Here is a 20,939-nt window from a genome sequence, read left to right on the forward strand (position 1 = left end):
GTGCAGCTGCAATCTGAGTTGTTATGGTTTGTTCAGCAGATATCAGTGCCACTGTATGCGGTGCTGCCACTTTCAGTGCCAATTGCTGTGTGGCCTTTCTTGGCACTGTGGTGTCTTGATTAGGTTGTTCTATGCTCTGTGGGGGTGGCGGAGGAGGTGCCATAGTTTGAGGCATGAGTTGCGGTGCCGTTCCCTTCACTGGGGTAGACGGTGCTTCTACGCTACTAAAAACTGTATCTACTTAAATCCAAGCTTAAACTAACTATTAACACTGTAAGTACTATCCTAAATATTTAAAATCTAATTTTTTTGTTATAGGTAGGGACATTGCTAATGGACTCCATCTCAAACCGAGGATGGTTGAGAAGGAACTCAGGGGGTCGGTGCATGCGCGTGCCAGAAGAAGCATCAGTGCTGCCATGAGACAGCTACTGTGCCCGCATGTCGCCTGACCAGACACTTCTAGGAAAATGTCCGACTGACGGCGCCAGGACGCACCACCACCTGAAGTGGAGTACCCACAGGGACACCACTTGATGAAGAAGAGAGACCTCAACTGAGTTCCCAAGGCTCTGAGGGGTGTAAATCAGACCTTAGCATTATGCTCGATTTTTGCAATCTGGAGAAGAGAGGTATTCTAGAGCAGGAGTTCTCAAACTGGGGGTTGGGACCCCTCAGGGGGTCACAAGGTTATTACATGGGGGGTCACGAGCTGTCAGTCTCCATCCCAAACCCCACTTTGTTTCTAGCTTTTATAATGGTGTTAAATACATAAAGAAGTGCTTTTAATTTAAAAGGGGGGTCGCACACAGAGCTTGCTATGTGAAAGGGATAACCAGTACAAACGTTTGAGAACCACTGTTCCAGAAGCTGCTCGGAGCTCTGTGAAGAGCTATTTGTTAGTAGTATCAATAGCAGCCCACGGGAGAGAAGAGGTACCCTAGCTGTTCCAGTTAGCAAATGGACCAGCTATACTAAATGGATTCTTTGCTTCAGTCTTCACGGCTGAGGATGTTAGGGAGATTCCCAAACCTGAGCAAGCTTTTGTAGGTGACAAATCTGAGGAACTGTCACAGATTGAAGTGTACTAGAGGAGTTTTGGATGATATATTGAAAAAGCTTAACATAACAAGTCACTGGGACCAGATGGCATGGTCACCCAGAGGTTCTGAAGACTCAAGATGTTGAAGTGCAGGAACCTATTACCTGAACGGTTTGTAAACCTGTGCCTTTAAACCGGGCTTTGGTACGCCAATGACTGGAGTTACGCTAACGGAACGCCAATATTTAAAAAGGGCTCTAGAGAGGGAATCCTCGGCGATTACAGACCGGTAATGGTCTAACGTCGGCGTAACGGGGCAAATTAAGTTGAACCAAGTAGGTACGAAATGAAATATGTCCAGACACATAGAAAAACATAGAACTGTTGTGAGGCTCAATTAGTGCGACGCATGGGTTTCTGTAAAAGGGAGACTCGATGGTCTTATATCTAGTTGAGAGTCTTGTGCAAGAGGTCACAAACATGGGTGGACAAGGGGGATCCAGTGGAGCATAGTGGTAACTATGATTTCAGTAGAAGCATTGACAAGGTCCCTCCCAAGGCGTCTTACATGAAATAAAGCTATCATGGGATAAAAGGGGAAGGTCGCGTTCTATTGCCCCTAGTAACTCTACAAGGACGGGAAGCGTGAGAAGTAAGTAAAGTCGAGAAGGTAATTAGTGGGTGGGCCCGCTAAAAGTCGGTCGACCAGAATCGGTAGGATCTAGATTGAAATCTCAGATGCTGGAGAAGAGGGTGAACCGTGAGTGTTCGGCGAAAGTTGGTAGAGCCTAAACTGAGTCAAGATCTATTCATACTAAAGACGAAAGGGTACAGTGGGTCAGTGTAATATAAGTAGTATAAGACAGTTGTGAGAGAGACTTTCAATGAAAGATCTCACAAACTAAAGTGATTGGGGCAACAAATCGGCAAATGAAATTAAGGGGATAAAGAAAGTTAAGCACATTGGAGGAAAAATAAACCCATACTATACATGGCAGATATGATGGGGCTTAGATGTTAATGCGTAACAATACTGAGTCCGGAAAAAGATCTTGGCGTCATCGTGGATAGTTCTCGTGAAGATGTCCACAGCGGTGTGCAGGAGGTGGTCAAAAAAGCAAAGCAGTGATGTTAGGAATGCTTAAAAAGGGATAGAGAGATAGACTGAGAAATATCGTTATTGCCCTAATATACAATCCATGGTACGCCCACGACGTGAATACCTGGTACAGAGTGTGTCTCCTCTACCATCAAAAAGATAGTTCTAGGCACTAGAAAAGGTTCAGAAGGGCACTAAAAGGATTAGGGGGTTTGGAAAGGGTCCCATAGAGGAAAGTAAAGGAGGCTAGGACTCTTCAGCTTTGGAAAAGAGTAGACTAAGGGGGATAATGAAATAGAGGTCTTATAAAATCATGAGTGATGTTGGAGAAAAGTGGATAGGAAGAAGTTTTATTTACTTATTCCCATAATACAAGAACTAGGGGCACCAAATGAAATAATAGGTAGCAGGTTAAAAACAAATAAAAGGAAGTCTTCTTCAGCTACAGCTCACAGTCAACTTGTGAAACTCCTGTACCTGAGAGTGTGAAAGCTGGGACTATAACAATGTTTAAAAGAGAACTGGATAAATTCATGTGGCTAAGTCCATAAATGGCTATTAGCCAGGAAGGGTAAAAAATGGTGTCCCTAGCCTCTGTTCATCAGAGGATGGAGATGGATGGCAGGAGAGAGATCACTTGATCATTGCCTGCTAGGTTCACTCCCTTTGGGGCACCTGGCGTTGGCCGCTGTTGGTAGACAGATACTGGGCTAGATGGACCTTTGGTCTGACCCGGTATGGCCGTTCTTATGTTCTTATACATATGTTCTGAGCACAACCACTGAAATTATGGAAAGGGATGGATTTTTGTTTTGGTATCAGCGGTTCTGGAACTGGACACCATAGAGATTTTAGTCTCTAGATCAATGTGCTGTAGCGTCGTTATGGAAGAAGCCAAACCTAGTTACTGGTCAAACTGTGGCTGAGTTATACAGCACTGGGTTCCCAGGCTGTGTAAATGTGTCGAGCTAATTGTATAATCTTGGGAGAGGAGACTCCCCCCACCCCTAGCAGGGAAAAGTAGGGCAGGGAGGACTTACTGGTCCCGATTTGGAGGTTTCCGGAGTTGGTCAGCGGCCACTCGGGCAGAGAAGTTATAAAATTGCATGACGTTCTCAAAGTACAGACTGGAGACAGCTTCATACTGCAAAACCCAAACCCATCAGTCCTGGAGAAACAGCCATCAGCATCACCCGAGACCAGTATCCCCCATTGCTACTATCTGCAGCCCTGCAGCTGTCTGGCTTGGGGCTCACACAGTGCCCATCGGTACAGTATTTGAGTGCATTGCAGAGTGGCATCTGTACCTTGCATACAGGTCTCAAAGGTTTGCAATGGGCAGCTGTTCTTCTGTCTCTAGGCACCTAACATACAGTGTCCCTCAGGACTCAGTCTCACCCTGTTCCTATTAATGCCAATGTTTGGTCATACATGAGGAAACACTGCAGACTCCAGGCTGTCCATAGGCAGATAACACCCAGTTCCACTCTCTTCCCAGCAAGCCCTGACCAAATAGTTCACTCATTGACTGTGGGGACAACCTAGACCAGTGGTTCTCAACCTATTTATATGCAGCCCACAAAGTGTTAGCTGGGCCGCAGGTTGAGAACCACTGTGCCCCCCACCCATAAACCCCTATGCTCAGTGTCCTCCAGAGACCCTCCACAGAGTGGGCCAGGAGCAGAGAGCTGGGCAGGGGAAAGGGACCCAGACCCCGGAGCCTGCCAACAGGAAGGGGAGCTGGCAGCCTGCCGGGTGGGAGGGGAGCCAGGAGTCTGGACACTGAGCCCCGCTGTGTGGCAAGGGAGCCGGGAGACTGAGCCCCACTGCAGGGGGCCAGGTGGCAGCCGGCTGCCCAGAATCTGAGCCCCATCAAGGTGGGGGGGGGGGCAGCTAGGACCCCACTGGGACCCTGAGCCCCATCATGCAGGGCCAGTGGTAGCCAGGATCCCTGATCCCTGAGCCTGCTGTGCAGCAGGGCAGCCCAGTTGGGAGCCCGGAGAGCGTCAGGGCAGCCTGGAGCCCACAGCCTGTCAGGGCAGCCAGGACCTGGCAGCCAGGAGCCCGCCACTAGCTTGGAGCCCGCAGTCTTTAGCACACAGCTGAGGTAGGCCGCAGCTGTGTGCTAACTGGGTTGCGGTTTGAGAACTGCTGACCAAGACAGCTGTGTCATGGCTAGTTCAACCCCAACCCAAATAAGACTGAGATGGTGCTGATCACGTCCAGAACTGGCTAGAACCAGTGCTTTCCAGGCAGGGAGAGGGGCAGTTGCCTTGCGGTGTATGTGTGGTGCCTTTCTAAGAATATTATACACTGGACAAAAGGTGGATGACACGAATTTTCAAACAAGGCGGGCGAGCGAACCCACCCTGCACTCATCTGGCTGGGGCAGCTCCTGTCCTCTTGGGCTGGGCCCAGCTCTCCACTCCAGGTGCTGTGACATGGCTCATCCAGCTGCTTGGCACTGCAACCCTGGCATTCACTCAGATTTGGCTCAGCCTCCCTCCCATCATCATAGAGGTGTGGCTGGGCCAAACCTGAATGGTGCTGCACCCCCTCACACCAGATCGCAGTGCCGCGAGTGGGGAGCTGGGCTCAGTCCCATGAGAGAGAAACTGCTGGCAGGGTTGCCAACTTTCTATTGGCAGAAAACCAGGCTCTCAGTGGCTCAGAATCCTCTCCAGGATGCTCAGCTTATAGTAGTGGCCAAAATTACCCAGTATGCTACATGTTTCCCTATCAGACATGGAGCCAACCAACAATCCTTGTGCTGCTCGCCTGAGGCTGGGCTGCTGCAATGCACATTTACTGGGGTGGATACTTAACCCAGCATAAAGAACAAGGAGTACTTGTGGCATCTTAGAGACTAACAAATTTATTTGAGCATAAGCTTTCATGGGCTAAAACCCGATGTGACGAACTGGGACTGTTCCTAATGTTTGCTCTGAATACTGTGTTGGTGCCTCAGTGTCCCCTAGGCAGTTCTTAAGTATCTGGCAGAGCAAAGGGCCAGTGCACCTAATGCCTGGCACTCTGTATCCTAGCAACTGATGCCTGGGCCCTCCTCTGCAAGTTGCCAAGGTGCAGGTGTTGGAGACAAAGGGATAGGTGAGCCTCCTTGGCCCGGGAAAAGGAGCATGAGGAGAGAGGAGGGGCGGAGGGGTTGGTTAGTGGAGCGCCTGGGACAAGGAGTGAAGTGCAGACTGAGGGTCTGGCTCACTGCCCCCGAATGGACCGGCCGAGGGGTCGGTTCGCTGTATCTACAAGCTCTGTTTTAGACCCTGTTCCTGTCATCGAATAAACCTCTGTTTTGCTGGCTGAGAGTCACGTCTGACTGCAAAGTGGGGTGCAGACACCTGTGGGCTTCCCCAGGACCCCGCCTGGGTGGGCTCGCTGTGGGAAGCCCATGAGGGCAAGAGGATGCTGAATGCTCCAAGGAGAGACCCAGGAGGTGAAGACGTGTGAGCTTCTTGCCCTGAACAAGTCTGCTCCAAGGGAGAGGAGGCTCCCCAAAGTCCTGACTGGCTTTGTGGGGAGCAGTTCCAGAGCATCGCCCGGTGACTCCGTGACACCCACTTCATCAGATGCATGCAGTGGAAGATACAGTAGGAAAATATATATACACAGAAAACATGAAAAAATGGGTGTTGCCATACCAACTGAACTGAGGGTAATTAATTAAGGTTAGCTATTAGATGAGGTATTATCAGCAGAAGAAAAAAGAAAGAAAAAGTAGTAATAATCAGGATGGTGCATTTCCGACCATTGACAAGAAGGTGTGAGAAGCGGGGGGGGGGAATTAGCATGGGAAAACAGTTTTACTTTATGTAATGACTCATCCACTCCCAGTCTTTATTCAAGCCTAATTTATGGTGTCTAGTTTTCATGTTCTCTGTGTATATTTATATTTTCCTACTGTATCTTCCACTGCATGCATCCAATGAAGTGGGTTCTAGCCCACGAAAGCTTATGCTCAAATAAATGTGTTAGCCTCTAAGGTGCCACAAGTACTCTTGTTCTTTTGTGAGAGGGCTACTGTATCAGAATTTAACATGAGGTGGCAGTTTCCCCAGTGGATTCTTACAATAGGGGGCAAGAGTGGAGCAGTAGAGGGAACTCAGACATGAGGGTATGTAGCCAGTCAACTCACATCATGAAACACCTTGTCAAGCTCCTTGGGATCCAGGATAAACTTGGGGTAGCCGATCAAGTCATAGATTGCATCTGCCTGGGTTGAAGTTGGAAAGAGAGAAGAGTAATTTATAAGGGTCACATAAGGCTGTTCCTCTGATCTGTGCACATCCCGTGGGTTTGTGGAGGGTAGGTGGGGAAAGAGTCCAGCTTGGCCACAGGGCTCTAATTCCAAGGGCTGTCACACATGGTAATCTCAAGTTCCTTACTTTCCATCCAGATCTGATGTCACTCCCCACAACTCACTTTTATCGCTGAAAATTATTTGCATCAGAAATGCAGGCTCCTGGAACCAGCCACGGAGAGGAGCATTGCATGGATGGAAGGGATCCCACAGCATTTTTAACTTTCTTGCACGAATAACTGGTATCTCCCTCATTTTGAGTCTTTTCCATGTGTCACCTACTGGAGCCCAGCCTTGTTAGGCAGAGAGGTCTACACACATTTATGGGATCACAAATCTTGGGTTACTGGGATTTACAATGGGAAAGGGCAAGAAATAAAGCTCAAAGACTGTGCTCTCACATGACAGAGCTGTCCCCTAGGGACATATCCCAGCAGTGCACACCCACGGAATACACAGAATAATGGCCTAGTTTGTTAGTCTGTGATGAGTCTTAAGATGCCACGGTACTTAGACGATCATGGCCCTGGACCCCCGCAGGCTAGCAAAGAAACAGTCAAGGATAGGTAGTAACTACTGAAAAATTAATATAGGAGCTCCCCAGCTCTGAGGTGGCAAAAGGAAAATGCCAGGATCTGCTGGAAACAATCTCATGATGGAAATGCTAGGGGCTGTACAGAGCTCCCCCAAGGCATGGAGTGAGGTGCAGACTGTGCCTTGCTTAGACACCACTAGCCTTCTCCTTGGCAGATTGCCTCGTCTCTTCATCCATCCACTGCAGAGTGGCCAGGCTTTCCTCAAAGGCAGTTTTAATCTCTGTAATCATTTCCTCTGCCTAGACAAAATCAGAGGTCTTGTGTCAGCTGGAAGCCAAAACATTCACCCTGCTCAACAGGATCAAAGACTAAGCAAAAGTCTCTTAAAATAGCTGTGGAGAGATAGAAACAACCCCCACCTCACCCGGCTGTAGACAGGATGTGAAGGGCCCAGAGGGTCAGGGTGCTGTCCCCGATTCACTCCTAAAAAATATGACCTACTTTGAAGCTGGTAGATTGCAACGATGAATTAGTGGTTTGTTTTTTGTTTGGGACCCACACGTAGCGGCAGAGAAGCAAATGCTCCCCCCAGAGCAGAGCTGCTGCTGATGGGAGGATGCCTCTGGGCACTGCAGGAGACAAGAAGGTCATGTTGGCTCAAGCGCCATTGGTGTACGTGTGTATGCTGGGCTGGTGTACGTGTGTATGCTGATGTACATGTGTATGCTGGGCTCTGCCAAAAGGAGGACAAATGTAGGTCAGAGAAAGAAGGTGGGTTTTGATCATCTAGCCAGGAGGCTGTAAGGATGAGGAGAGTTAAGCAGGTGACTGAAACCATAAGAGACATTATGGAGGGAGCCTTAAGCCTGCAGCCTCTCCAGCTCTGGTGAGATCTGCTTCAAAAGCATGGCCTGTAACCCTGCAGCATGTAATGACAATCAGACATGTCCATTTGGGACAATGTGCTCAGTCTGATGCACTGGATAGTTTGGGGATGAGATAGACGGTCCCTTTCCAAATAGAAGAGCTGCGAGTTCTCCCAAGAAGTGACATGGAGCACTGGATAGTGCACAGAATTAGGAGCCAGAGGATCTAGACTCTGCTCCAGCTCTGTTACTAACTCACTGTGTCACCTTGGGCCAGTCATGTCCCTCTGTACCTCAGTTTCCCCATCTAGAAAATGGCCAGAGCTCCCTGTGAAGTGCTATAGAAATACAGGGATTTCCCTTCTCCCCCATTATACAGTAGGTTTGGTAGTGGCGGAGGCTAGGCAGCAGTTAGTTGGAGCTGTGACTGATTCAGGGCACAACATCAACCCCTTCCCTCCACCCCCAGACACAGGTTTTCCAGAGGCATTTATGGGGTCCATACTGTGCTATTGTTTGAAGCTTTAAACACCATGTTGGGGGAGCTTCACTTTCACACGCAAGCTGATTCGAGAGACAGTAAATCAATCTGGCTCTAGATTCACTCCCCACTGGCCTGCGAGCCAGCCCTGTAATCCAGTGGGAGGTGGGGACGTACTATTTTCTTGCTGTCCTCTGCAAAAGTGGCTTTAACAAACATGGCTCCCAGCGCAAAGCCCAGGCTGTTGTCGGTGTCGCTGACACAGAACTTCCAGCGTGGCAGACAGGTCTGTAGGGGGAGAAGAGAAGATTAAACCAGTCACTCCTGCACCCTGCCAGACACAGCTCTGTGCAGAGAGGCCTCTGACATGGGGCTGGGAGAGGGTGCTTTCAGTGCACTAGCTAAGGAGGAGGAGGAACTTGGGGTGCTGCTGAGCCAAGCCAGGGAAGGAGGGGCACAGAAGCAGGGGTTCTGTGTGTGGGGACAGAATGGCACTTGTGCGTGTGTGTGGGGAAGAAATACTGCTTACCCAAGCCAGGCCCGCTGACAGCAATTCCAGGCCCCAGGGCAGAACAGCCAATCGGCCCCAACGCATGCAGAAGCCATGCCCACGCAGATGCGGTCCACCTGACTTTTGGGCAGTGCAGCGTCTGTGTTGGCTAGTGCCCAGTGAGCTGCCTGCTGCGCTGCTGGGCAAGCTCTTCTGGCACGGCCAGGGCTTCCACATGCCTGCCTGGTAGGGCTGCCAACTGTCTAATCGCGCAAACCCAAAGACATTGTCCCATCACCTACCCCTTCCCTACCCTGAAACCACGCCCCTATCCTGCCCCTTTTCCGGGGCCCTGCCCCCCGCTCACTCCATCCCCCCACCCTCACTCACTTTCACCAGGTTGGGACAGGGGGTTGGGGTGCAGGCTCTGGGAGAGAGTTTGAGTGCCGGAGGGGGTGCAGGGTCGGGCTCCGGGAGGGAGTTTGGGTGTGGGCTCTAGACTGGGGCAGGGTGTTGGGGTTCAGGAGGAGGGTCAAGGGGTCAGCGCTTATCTCGGGTAGCTCCCAAAAATGACCAGCACACCTTTCTGGCAGTGGCTTCTAGGTGGGGGGTCCAGGATGTCACCGCACACTGCTGCCTGCAGGCACCACCCCTGCAGCTCCCATTGGCCACAGTTCCCAGCCAATGGGCACTATGTAGTTGGCACTCAGGGCGGGGGCAGCGTGCAAAGACCCCCTTCCCCAGGGCCTGCAGGGACGCCAGCCACTTCTGGGTGGGCAAAAGCCTGCTTTAGGCTTGCTGTGCTGCTGGCGGCAACGTCCAGGGACTCCTGGGCCCTTTTAAATCGCCCAGGCCCTGGGCAATTGTTCCCTTTGGCCCCCACTGTCGGCGGGCCTATAAGAAGCAGAGGGGATCTCACCTCCCACTCTCCCTTACTTTAGTCACAAGGGTTTCAGAGAGATACTCCCATCACTCAAGCCTGTTAAGACCTCTCTTTCACTCCACTGAGATGGTCATTTCTATGCCCTGCTGTCCCATTCCTCCCTCCCTCCCCATGGGACTGGGTGACTGCCTGCCCCCAGGGCCACATTAGGCCCAGAGGCTCCCCTTCTTGCCATCTCCTCCCCCTCAGAGGTGCAGACAAAACCAATCCCAGCAGCTAGTTCGAGTGCAGTGAGAGCCCATTTCCTGTGATTCAGAGGCTGCTCTTATCTCAGCATGATAAAAGCAGTCACCCAGGTGATCCTGGATGGAAGTGCAGCTCAGACAGGCTGGGCCAGACTCCCTCTTTCCAGGCATCTGGTCCTAACCGCTTGCCTGGGAAGAAGTCAAGGCTCCAGGAACCATTTCACAGGCTGGTTGGAGGAGGGAGCAATCCTACTGCACTCTTACAGTGGCGTTTGGCAGTTCTGTGCGAAGCCTCCCCCACTTCACAAAGAGCTCAGTGCAGTGGGTGGGGACACCACTGGCCTTTGGAGAGATGGATCCATTGTGGAATGGTTGAGGTAGCCTCCGCTGGTCCTTAGTGAAACAAGGGTGGCCTAAAGCAGAGGCAAGGCAAGTGACTGTATGGGGCCAGGCACCCCACCCAAACTCTGCAGCTCTTGGGCCAGCAACAGGGAACTGCCCTGTGCCAGGCCTTCTTGCAGTGGGGAGGAATTTCTCTCCTTCCCTCCAGGCCAACAGCTTGTGGCCCTACCAAATCAGAAGGGCAACCTCACATAAACGGAAAGCCAATGTCTCCTCCTATGTATGGATGAAGCTGTGTGGGGCACCTCCATCACATGGGAAGTGGGAGCCCTTTGGAGTGACCCGCTAGGCTGAAAGAGAGCAGCCTGGAAGATTTTAAGCTAGGAGGCACAGTGATTTGGGGTGGGGACTGGAGACTATCTTGGGTAGCGATGCGTGTTTTGTCATGTAGTTTCTCTCTCATCTCCCGTTCCCCCACAGATTCACCTTCTTGGTCCCATACATGACTTCCATTAATTTCTCCTCTGCTTCCTGGAAGCGCTGGTCCAGGAAGGAGCTGGCTTTCCTCACCAGGTTCCAGATCATGTAGCTGTTCAGGAGGCTGCAATGGAAGAGAGAATAAAAAGATTTTCTACAAAACATGGAAGTTCCCAACTGTTCTCTGGAGTCGAGTCCCCCCGACCTTTGTCATTCTGGTCCACAACGGGGTCAGCCATTTGGTACCTGTGACAGTGCTGGGAATCAGCCACTGACCCACCAGCTTTCTGGTCACTGTTTCAGGCCCACTGGCAGGGCCTGATTAAGGAGAGGAGTTCCTCATTAACAGATCAGACTGGGGCAGGGAAGCTAATGAGCTAATTAGCCCATTAACAAGGAGACTGGATAAAAAAGCACAAGAAGGAAGTGCAATGGGAGGAGAAGCAGAAGAAATAGCAGCTAGCAGGGCCTGACCAAGGGGAGTTCTCTGGAAGGAGACACTAGTTCCCTGCCCTCCCTTTTGGAGAAGAGGTTAGAAAGTTGAGATATGATGTGTAAAGGGGTGGAGACACTGCTGTGTATGGATGGAGAGATTAAAACACTTCAAATAAACCACACAGGATGTTTCCAAGGAAGGTCTTCACATCTGTAGTCAGATATTTGGCTGCGTGTGTGTTTTTTCTCTGTGCCATTCCACCTCTGCATAGACAGCTGGCACAGCAGACCTCGATTGAACTGCCCAAGGACCACAAGATCCGTTAAGGTACAAAGGTACTCGGTCAGGTTTATTGCTGACAAAGCACGGTCCTAGCTCCCTGAATTAATGTCTACGGTTACTCTAGCACATGTATCCCCGTGACAATGGACGCAACTCAGTCAGTTGCGGGATTTCCCACGGTCTCCTAGGCTGGCCAAAGACACTCCCTCCGAGACTCCACTTTATACACCAATACAAACAAGTTACGTATTGCCCCTTGGGCATGGTTAGTTTGATCAAAACATCTCTATCCATCACACTGTCATCCTGACCCTTATCTTTAGGAGGGGTCAGGGTGTTCTCGTTATCTTTGCGGGGTGGGCGTGTTAGTATCATACTTGGTATGGGGTGTTCTAGTATCACCCTTTTAGAATGTGTTTGTGTGAGTGTCCTGTGCCTAGCATTTCTCAGGAATGTGCGTGTTTTTGCAATATCATCTCTGTTCTTGCCAGATTCTGTGAACTTGCACGCAGACAGAGCCTGACATCTGTTTACAGTCTGATTTTTGCTAACTTTGCTTTATATCAGCAAAACTTGCCCACTACTTTAATTCAGGCTTCATATCAGACCTCTCATACAAGGGCATGTGTTTTAGGCTCTCTCTACTACAGCAAAAGCAAAGAGGGTGGGAGCACTGGGTGCCCTGGCACAGTATCTGGTGCCCTAAAAGAGGGATTCTGCTCTGACTTACAGTGTCTCAAAGCCGGTGGGCATGCAAAGGCTGTATGCTGGGTGTATACCCTACATTGCCATTCTCAGCACAGGCCATCAGGCAAAGCTGGGGACCTGAGCTCGGCAGTCTATACCTCTTGATATGCAAGTCTCTATTCCAGGAACTGGCTTTTCCTGTCCCCCTCCCCCAAACATGGACTCCTGATGCAAACAGCAGTCAGATGCATTGGCAGCACTGTGAACAGCTGCACTTGGACTCCTGGGTTCCAAGACTACCTCTGGCTGTCCAAGGCCTGGTCTACACTACAAAGTTAGGTTGACTCAGCTGTGTGAAAAATCCACACCCATGAGCGACACAGTTAAGCCAACCCAAACCCTAGTGTAGCCAGTGCTAGGTCAACGGAAGAGGTGAATTACTCACACCAATGGGAGAACCCCTGCTGTTGCTGTAGGTAGTGTCTGCACTGAAGTACTACAGCGGCAAAACCATGTCACTGTAGCATTTCAAGTGTGGATAAACCCAGCATCCCTGAGGGAGTGCTTGGGTATGGCAGGAGATTTAAGGCTGTCTCTACACTACCACTTTTGTCAGCAAAACTTATGTCACTCAGGAAAGTGTATACTCCCCTCCCCCCGCCCCGAGCAACATAAATTATGCTGGCATAAGCATTAGTGTGCACAGCATTATGTCAGTAGGAAATCTCCCACCACCATAGCTACTGCCACGCGTTGGGGGTGGATTAATTATGTTGATGGGAGAGCTCTCTCCCATAGTCCCAGCGCAGCTATACGGGAGATCTTAAGAGAGGTGTAGCTATGCCGCTATAAAGTCTCTAGTGTAGACATAGCCTAAGGGTATAGGAGAGCTTCTCCTGATGAAATAGCTTCTGCAGCTTGCGGAGGTGGGTTTTTTTGGTCAACGGGAGAGAGCTTCCCCGTCGGCATACAGCCTCTTCACCAGACGCACTGCAGCCGTATTGGTACAGCTCTGCTGCTGTACATATAGACATACCCGAGTGGCACCTTGCTCCATAAGCCCCCTCTGATGTGGGAGACATGTGATTGGTGGAGGGTGTAGGGAGCCAGGGAGGCTTCCCTCTGAAACTGAGAGTAAAGAGCCACTGGGGGTGAATCAGGAAGTACAAAGGGTGGGGCCCTTAGTCTAGTCAGAGCAGCACCAGGGAGGGAGGCAGACCCAGACCCAGACCCAGACCGCTGGCTGCTCCCTTCAGACCCTGCTGCTGGGCCAGGGAAGGCCCTGGACCAGGAGAAACCTGACCTGGAGGAAGGACAGGGCCTGCCAGGGCTGCCTGCCGCCGAGTACCTGGAGGAACCTGAGGTGGAGGGGGAGCTGGAGCTGCCAGCAGAATACCTAGATGTGCTGGAAGGCCCAGAGGGACTCGCTGAAGAGACCGGGTAGGAAGGAGCCCAGGGACAGAACTGCACAGTGTGGTGAGTCTATTTGGTCAGCGTGTTGCGGAAGGACCCCGGTGACCCAGTGGCAGGACCCTCGCCTCGCCGCTGTCAGGGCCCTGGGCTGGAACGCAGTGGAGTTGGGTGGGCCTGCGTTCCCGTACCCCGGACAACCTGCCTCGGGTAGCGAACTCCCGAGGGGCGTGCCGCGGTGCCCTCGCCGGCACCCGCCTGCCCGAGGGACGCGCCGCGGTGCCCCTCCCTCTGCTAATTCCCCAGTGACAGAGGCCTGACCCAGGACGGTCAGTGAGGCAGGAGCTCCCTGCCGCCCCCTAGTGGCTCAGTGGGCCAACCGACACAGATCACAGAGAGGTTATTCCCATCTTTTGCAGAGCATAACACTATCACACCCTAAGTGTTTCTTGGTATGCGGACTGGATTCTGCAAGTTGTTTCCTATACCTGCATTGGCATTCAAAGGTAAGAGCTCTCACCATCTGTCCGTGGCTTGGATGAGGCTGGAGACTTGCTCCAAGTACTCTTTGGCATAGATAACCACTGGCTCGGATTCATTGAGTTCCACCGGGTAGAACACAGTGGAGAGGAAAGGCATCCAATTGATAGCTGGCGCCAGGTTCTGGAAGAGAGGCAGAGATAAAAAACTACATGTTGCCCACCCAATAAGACACAGGGCACAAGAGACAGGGCTATGTTACCTGGACAGACTGTTAGCCCAAAGGCCGGTCTGCAGGGCAGCTCAGATCTCTGGCTATATCATAGAATCACAGAATATCAGGGTTGGAAGGGACCTCAGGAGGTATCTAGTCCAACCCCCTGCTCAAAGCAGGACCAACCCCAACTAATTCATCCCAGCCAGGGCTTTGTCAAGCCTGACCTTAAAAACCGCTAAGAAAGCAGATTCCACCACCTTCCGAGGTAACCCATTCCAGTGCTTCACCACCCTCCTTGAATAATTTTTCCTAATATCCAACCTAAACCTCCCCCACTGCAACTTGAGACCATTTTACTCCTTGTCTGTCATCAGGTACCACTGAGAACAGTCTAGATCCATCCTCTTTGGAACCCCTTTCAGGTAGTTGAAAGCAGCTAGTCAAATCCCCCTCATTCTTTCTCTTCTGCAGACTAAACAATCCCAGTTCCCTCAGCCTCTCCTCATAAGTCATGTGCTCCAGCCCCCTAATCATTTGTTGCCTTCCACTGGACTCTTTTTTTTTCAATTTTTCCACATCCTTCTTGTAGTCGTGTGGGCCCAAAACTGGACACAGTACTCCAGATGAGAGGCCTCACCAATGTCGAATAGAGGGGAATGATCACATCCTTCGATCTGCTGGCAAGGCCCCTACTTATACAGCCCAAAATACTGTTAGCCTTCTTGGCAATAAGGGCAAACTGCTGACTCATATCCAGCTTCTCATCCACTGTAACCCCTAGGTCCTTTTCTGCAGAACTGCTTCCTAGCCACTTCGTCCCTAGTCTGTAGCAGTGCATGGGATTCTTCCATCCTATGTGCAGGACTCTGCATTTGTCCTTGTTGAATCTCATCAGGTTTCTTTTGGCCCAGTCCTCTAATTTGTCTAGGTGCCCTTATATGTGCCCTTTAAACACACCTTCACTCCAAAGGCATGAATTAAAGCACGTGTTTTACCTTCAGCTTCACTGATGTCTGTCTGAAGCCAAGTGAGTGAGGGAGGAAAGAGCTGCTGTGTCAGGTCAACAGTGGAGGGATCTTATTTTGAGAACACGTCTTGCAGTTAGAGTCAGATGGACTGGGCTGCTCAAAGGTCTTTAGCTATGGTCACAGGACTCCTCCTAGAGGAACCTGAACTGGTAGGCAGTTTCAGTGAGGAATGGACCACAGCACGCTGCCATTGCATGCAAGACAGATGTTTTATAACTTATTGCTGTTGCTCTAAGTTACTGATGACTCAAATTGGTCCTGTATGTCCAGGCTCAGCCAGCTGCCTACCCTTTCCGTGCAGAGATGCAAGCTATTATCCCTCAAGAATGAGGACAACAGTTAACCCTCAATCTAATGGGTTAGTCAGAATTTGCAGTCAGGTTCCCTTGACAACTCCTGCTCCTAGAGGTTGAAGGGGACAGAATTATTTCTTGTCTTGACCGATCAAAAGGAAAAAAAGATGTAATAAATCCAGAATGGTTTAAACGGAGTGCTCAAGATGACAAGTGGAGTAAACTTCTTCCCACTCCAGGAATAACAATTGTAATGATGCCCCCAGCTGCACCGTTAGTAGGGATGGAACCTGGGATCTCTTCATCTAAGCAATCTAGCCTCTACAACCTGAGTTAAAGGAGCATCTTTTTTAGCGCAGCAGCAGACTCAAACTTTTAGAGTGGCCCAGCCCCTGGCGGGGACAGAGTCACACTGAATTAGTGAGGGTTCCGGAGCTCCTACACTCTTCTATAGCACTTTTTGTCTGTTGATCTCAAAACATTTTATAAAGGAAGGTCAGTATTATTATCTCCCTTGTACAGATGACAACGCTGAGGCACAAAGGTCATGCAATGGGTCATTGACTACACTGGGAACAGAACTCAGGTCTCCTGTGTTCTAGTTCTCTGGGCCTCACTGTTTCTCAGAGCAGCTTGTGGCTGCTGGAGGAATCCCAACATCCTCACTTTTATGTACCCAGCTATTAGTAACAAAAGCTTGAAACCAAATCTTCTATGCCTGTATATTTCTACTCCCCAGCAGATGCTGGCAGAGACAAACAACATCTGCAAGTTGGGACATTGACACTAACCTCTGAGAATGCGAAGCGCTAGATAGCAATCCCACCTAGCGCCTAGCTCCCTTGGCGTGGTTTCACTGCCGAAGAGTGCCATGCCCAGCTTGGTACACTCACTGTGTTAATACACAGTGTCTCATCAGGCTTTCAGGTGAAGGATTTAGGGACCCGGCAGATACCAGCCACCAAGAAGTTAGTCTTGGGATGCCATGGAGATACTGATCCTCCAGCAGCACCCAGTTATCACAGGTGATCCTTGTCACAAGTATGTGAAAAACTGTGCAAACAGCTGCCTCTAAATTAAACCAGTGACAGATGGCTGGGTTAACAGCAGAAACAGCACAACTCACAGTGTGCGATACTGGCAGCATGTCACCAAGTCACCTGTTGCAGATCAGAGGAAGAATATGCACACAGAGCAAGAGAGTCAAAGATAGAGTCATTTAGCAGGCCAGAATAACCAGACTGCAGCACATTCCAGCCATGGCTCCCACCCCACACCCAGTGCACTCCAGTACTGGGGGCTGCGTAGGGCCAGTCTCCTAGCCCTACACCACCAGGGAACCTGCCACTTTGAAGACTTCAAATACTGGGTGATCTGAGTGGAGTGCTGGTAAGAGGCTACAGGCATGGTCCTCTAGGCAGCAAGCTCAGATGCATTCCTAAGAACATAACATAAGAAAATAAGAACGGTTGTACCGGGTCAGACCAAAGGTCCATCTAGCCCAGTATCTGTCTACCGACAGCAGCCAATGCCAGGTGCCCCAGAGGGAGTGAAGCTAACAGGCAATGATCAAGTGATCTCTCTCCTGCCATCTAACTCCATCCTCTGATGAACAGAGGCTAGGGACACCATTTCTTACCTTTCCTGGCTAATAGCCATTTATGGACTTAGCCACCATGAATTTATCCAGTTCCCTTTTAAACATTGTTATAGTCCCAGCCTTCACAACCAACCTCTCAATAAGCAGTTCCACAAGCTGAGTAGACTGTGTAAGAAACTTTCCTTTTATTGTTTTAAAACCTGCTACCTATTAATTCATTTTTGACCCCTAGTCTTTATGATGGAATAAGTAAATAACTTTCCTTATCCACTTTCTCCACATCACTTCATACTTTATAACCTCTATCATATCCCCCTTAGCTCTCCTCTTTCCCAGCTGAAGATTCCTAGCCTCTTTAATCTATTCCTCATTGGACCCTCTCGCAAACCCTAATCATTTTAGTGCCCTTTCTGAGCCTTTCTAGTCTAGAATATCTTTTGCAGGTGAGAGACCACATCTTAACAGTATTCGAGATGTGGCGTACCATGGATTTATCATAAGGGCAATAAGTATATTCTCAGTCTTATTCTCTATCCCCTTTTTAATGATTCCTAACATCCTGTTGCTTTTTGACTGCCTCTGCACACTGCGTGGACATCTTCAGAGAACTATCCACGATGACTCCAAGATCTTTTTCCTGACTCGTTGTAGCTAAATTAGCCCCCATCATATTGTATGTATAGTTGGGGTTATTTTTTTCCAATGTGCATTACTTTACATTTATCCACATTAAATTTCATTTGCCATTTTGTTGCCAATCACTTAGTTTTGTGAGATCTTTTTGAAGTTCTTCACAGTCTGCTTTGGTCTTAACTATCTTGAGCAGTTTTAGTATCATCTGCAAACTTTGCCACCTCACTTTTTACCCCTTTCTCCAGATCATTTATGAATAAATTGAATAGGATTGGTCCTAGGACTGACCCTTGGGGAACACCACTAGTTACCCCCTCTCCATTCTGAGAATTTACCATTAATTTCTACCCTTTGTTCCCTGTCTTTTTAACCGCAGTTCTCAAATCCATGAAGGACCATCCCTTTTATCCCATGACAGCTTAATTTACGTAAGAGCCTTTGGTGAGGGACCTTGTCAAAGGCTTTCTGGAAATCTAAGTACACTATGTCCACTGGATCCCCTTGTCCACATGTTTGTTGACTCCTTCAAAGAACTCTAAGTAGATTAGTAAGACACATGATTTCCCTTTACAGAAACCCGTATGTTGACTATTGCTCAACAGTTTTATGTTTTCTATGTGTCTGACAATTTTATTCTTTAACTATTGTTTCGACTAATTTGCCACAGGTACTGACATTAGACTTACCTGGTTCTGTAATTGCTGGGATCACCTCTAGAGCCCTTTTTAAATATTGGTTGTTACATTAGCTAACTTCCAGTCAACTGGGTTACCGAAGCCAATTTAAAGGACAGGTTACAAACCATAGTTAATAGTTCTGCAAACTTCACATTTGAGTTCTTTCAAGAACTCTTGGGTGAATGCCATCTGGTCACGGTGACTTGTTAATGTTGAGTTTATCAATTAATTCCAAAATCTCCTCTAGTGACACTTCAAATCTGTGACAGTTCCTCAGATTTGTCACCTACAAAAGCTGGCTCAGGTTTGGGAATCTCCCTAACATCCTCAGCCGTGAAGACTGAAGCAAAGAATCCATTTAGTTTCTCCGCAATGACTTTATCGTCTTTAAGCGCACCTTTTGTATTTCGATCGTCAAGGGGCCCCACTGGTTGTTTAGCAGGCTTCCTGCTTCTGATGTACTTAAAAAACATTTTGTTATTACTTTGGAGTTTTTTGGCTAGCCGTTCTTTCAAACTCCTCTTTGGCTTTTCTTATTCACACTTTTTACACTTAAGTTTGGCAGTGTTTGTGCTCCTTTCTATTTGCCTCTCTACTAGGATTTGACTTCCACTTTTTAAAGGAAGTCTTTTTATCTCTCACTGCTTCTTTTACATGGTTTGTTAAGTCACAGTGGCTCTTTTTTAGTGCTTTTACTGTGTTTCTTAATTGGGGTATACATTGAAGTTGGGCCTCTTTTATGGTGTCTTTATTATGGTGTCTTTAAAAAGGGCCCATGAAACTTGCAGGGATTTCACTTTAGTCACTGTATCTTTTAACTTTGTTTAACTAACCCTCTCATTTTTGTATAATTCCCCCTTTTGAAATTAAATGCCACAGTGTTGGGCTGTTGAGGTGTTCTTCCCACCACAGGGATGTTGAATTTTATTGTATTATGGTCACTATTTCCAAGTGGTCCTGCTATAGTTACCTCTTGGACCAGCTCCTGCTCCTCTAGGCCTAAACTTCGCCTGGTAGAATTCTCTCTTTGAGGAATTGACATAATAGGCATCACAGAAACCTGGTGGACTGAGAGCAATCAATGGGACACAATCATTCCGGGGTACAAAATATATCGGAAGAACAGAACAGGTCGTGCGGGGAGGGAGTGGCACTACATGTGAAAGTAAATGTAGATTCAAATGAAGTAAAAATCTTAAGCGAATCCACATGTTCCATAGAATCGCTATGGAGAGAAATGTCATGCTCTCCAGAGTCATGGGGGTTTGATATATTTAGCCAGGCCCTCAGCATGGAGAAGCTTTGAGAGAAAATGTTTGCTGTTCACCCAGTAAAGCAGAGATCAGTGAGTTAGATCTTGATGGGGCAGCAGGGATTAGGAGCAGCAGTATGCTGGGCAATAGATCACAGCACCCTGGCCCAGGATTTCAAACACAGGTGCCTACGGTTAGGTTCCCAAGTTAAAACTGAGCTTCCAGAACAAGTTGCTTGGTTCCCAGAAGGGCTCAGTGCTGTTTTGTGAATTGAGGCAGCTTTATTTTTTTTACTTTCCCAGCCTTGGGCACAAGCTGGGCCAGTGAGAATGTTTGCTGAGAGCAGGGTCCCTGAAAAGTCTCAGATCCAGGGTTATGGGCTGACACCAGAGCTCTGCTAGGCATGGGAAGGCAGGGGAGTGGTGGGCCTAGCAGTCACATTTGCTTCTGGACATAGACAGGTTCACATGAACATGATCAACAGGTTGGTTTCTGAACCATTACAGAACAGAAGTTGCTAGTGTGGTTCCCAGCTTGCATGGTGCATGTTCTATAGTGTTTCTCACCCCAGCACAGTAGGAATACTTTGGTATTGGCAAAGCTTATTCCATTGCCAGTGGCAGGCTACCAGCATCAAGGTCTTAATGTAGCCCCTTCCCCATTCTCCAACTGAGCCTTTCCACCTCTACTACGCCAAGGGCCAGCCTTTGCCTCTCACCCAAGGCATGTGTGCCGCTATCGCCTTTACCTTGAGCTCTCCGGCTGTCACTTTGTGGTAGATCGCTTCCTCATCCCTGCGCTTCTCCTGAGGGATAGTGATGTTGGCCAGTGCCGTCTCAAAGTCCAAGATCTGCTGCATCTGCTGCCGGGTGGCCTCCTCATCTGCCCCTCCCAGGAGCATGCCCAGCTGCACCATGTAATTCAGGTACCCAGTAAGCACCTAGATGCCAGGGAGAAGAAGATAAGGTGATTGACCCTGCTGTTAGTTGCTGCTCCTGGCTGGGAATGAGAAATGAGGGAAATGAGTGGGGTTCCACAGGGGTCTGTTTTGGGACCGGCTCTGTTCAATATCTTCATCAACGACTTAGATGTTGGCATAGAAAGTACGCTTATTAAGTTTGCAGATGATACCAAACTGGGAGGGATTGCAACTGCTTTGGAGGACAG

At 49.2% G+C, this 20,939-nt stretch overlaps 1 protein-coding gene across 6 annotated transcripts in view; it reads right to left on the reverse strand.

Annotated features, from left to right (window-relative positions):
• The window catches only part of ECE1 (endothelin converting enzyme 1), a 123,098-nt gene that overhangs the window by 14,623 nt on the left and 87,536 nt on the right, over positions 1-20,939 (reverse strand). For 5 of the 6 annotated variants that reach the window (XM_032762626.2, XM_032762627.2, XM_032762628.2 and 2 more), the window contains 7 exons: positions 20,521-20,712; positions 14,112-14,254; positions 10,786-10,900; positions 8,517-8,627; positions 7,193-7,291; positions 6,292-6,369; positions 3,182-3,285 (listed from right to left, as the gene is read on the reverse strand). In XM_032762626.2, coding sequence (XP_032618517.1) covers positions 3,182-3,285; positions 6,292-6,369; positions 7,193-7,291; positions 8,517-8,627; positions 10,786-10,900; positions 14,112-14,254; positions 20,521-20,712 — 842 coding nt within the window. Of the gene's footprint in view, positions 1-3,181; positions 3,286-6,291; positions 6,370-7,188; positions 7,292-8,516; positions 8,628-10,785; positions 10,901-14,111; positions 14,255-20,520; positions 20,713-20,939 lie in introns of all 6 variants that reach the window. The other variant, XM_075060392.1, reaches the window with a different exon arrangement.

Source organism: Chelonoidis abingdonii, chromosome 23 (genome assembly GCF_003597395.2).
Source record: "Chelonoidis abingdonii isolate Lonesome George chromosome 23, CheloAbing_2.0, whole genome shotgun sequence".
NCBI classification, from domain to species: domain Eukaryota; kingdom Metazoa; phylum Chordata; order Testudines; family Testudinidae; genus Chelonoidis; species Chelonoidis abingdonii.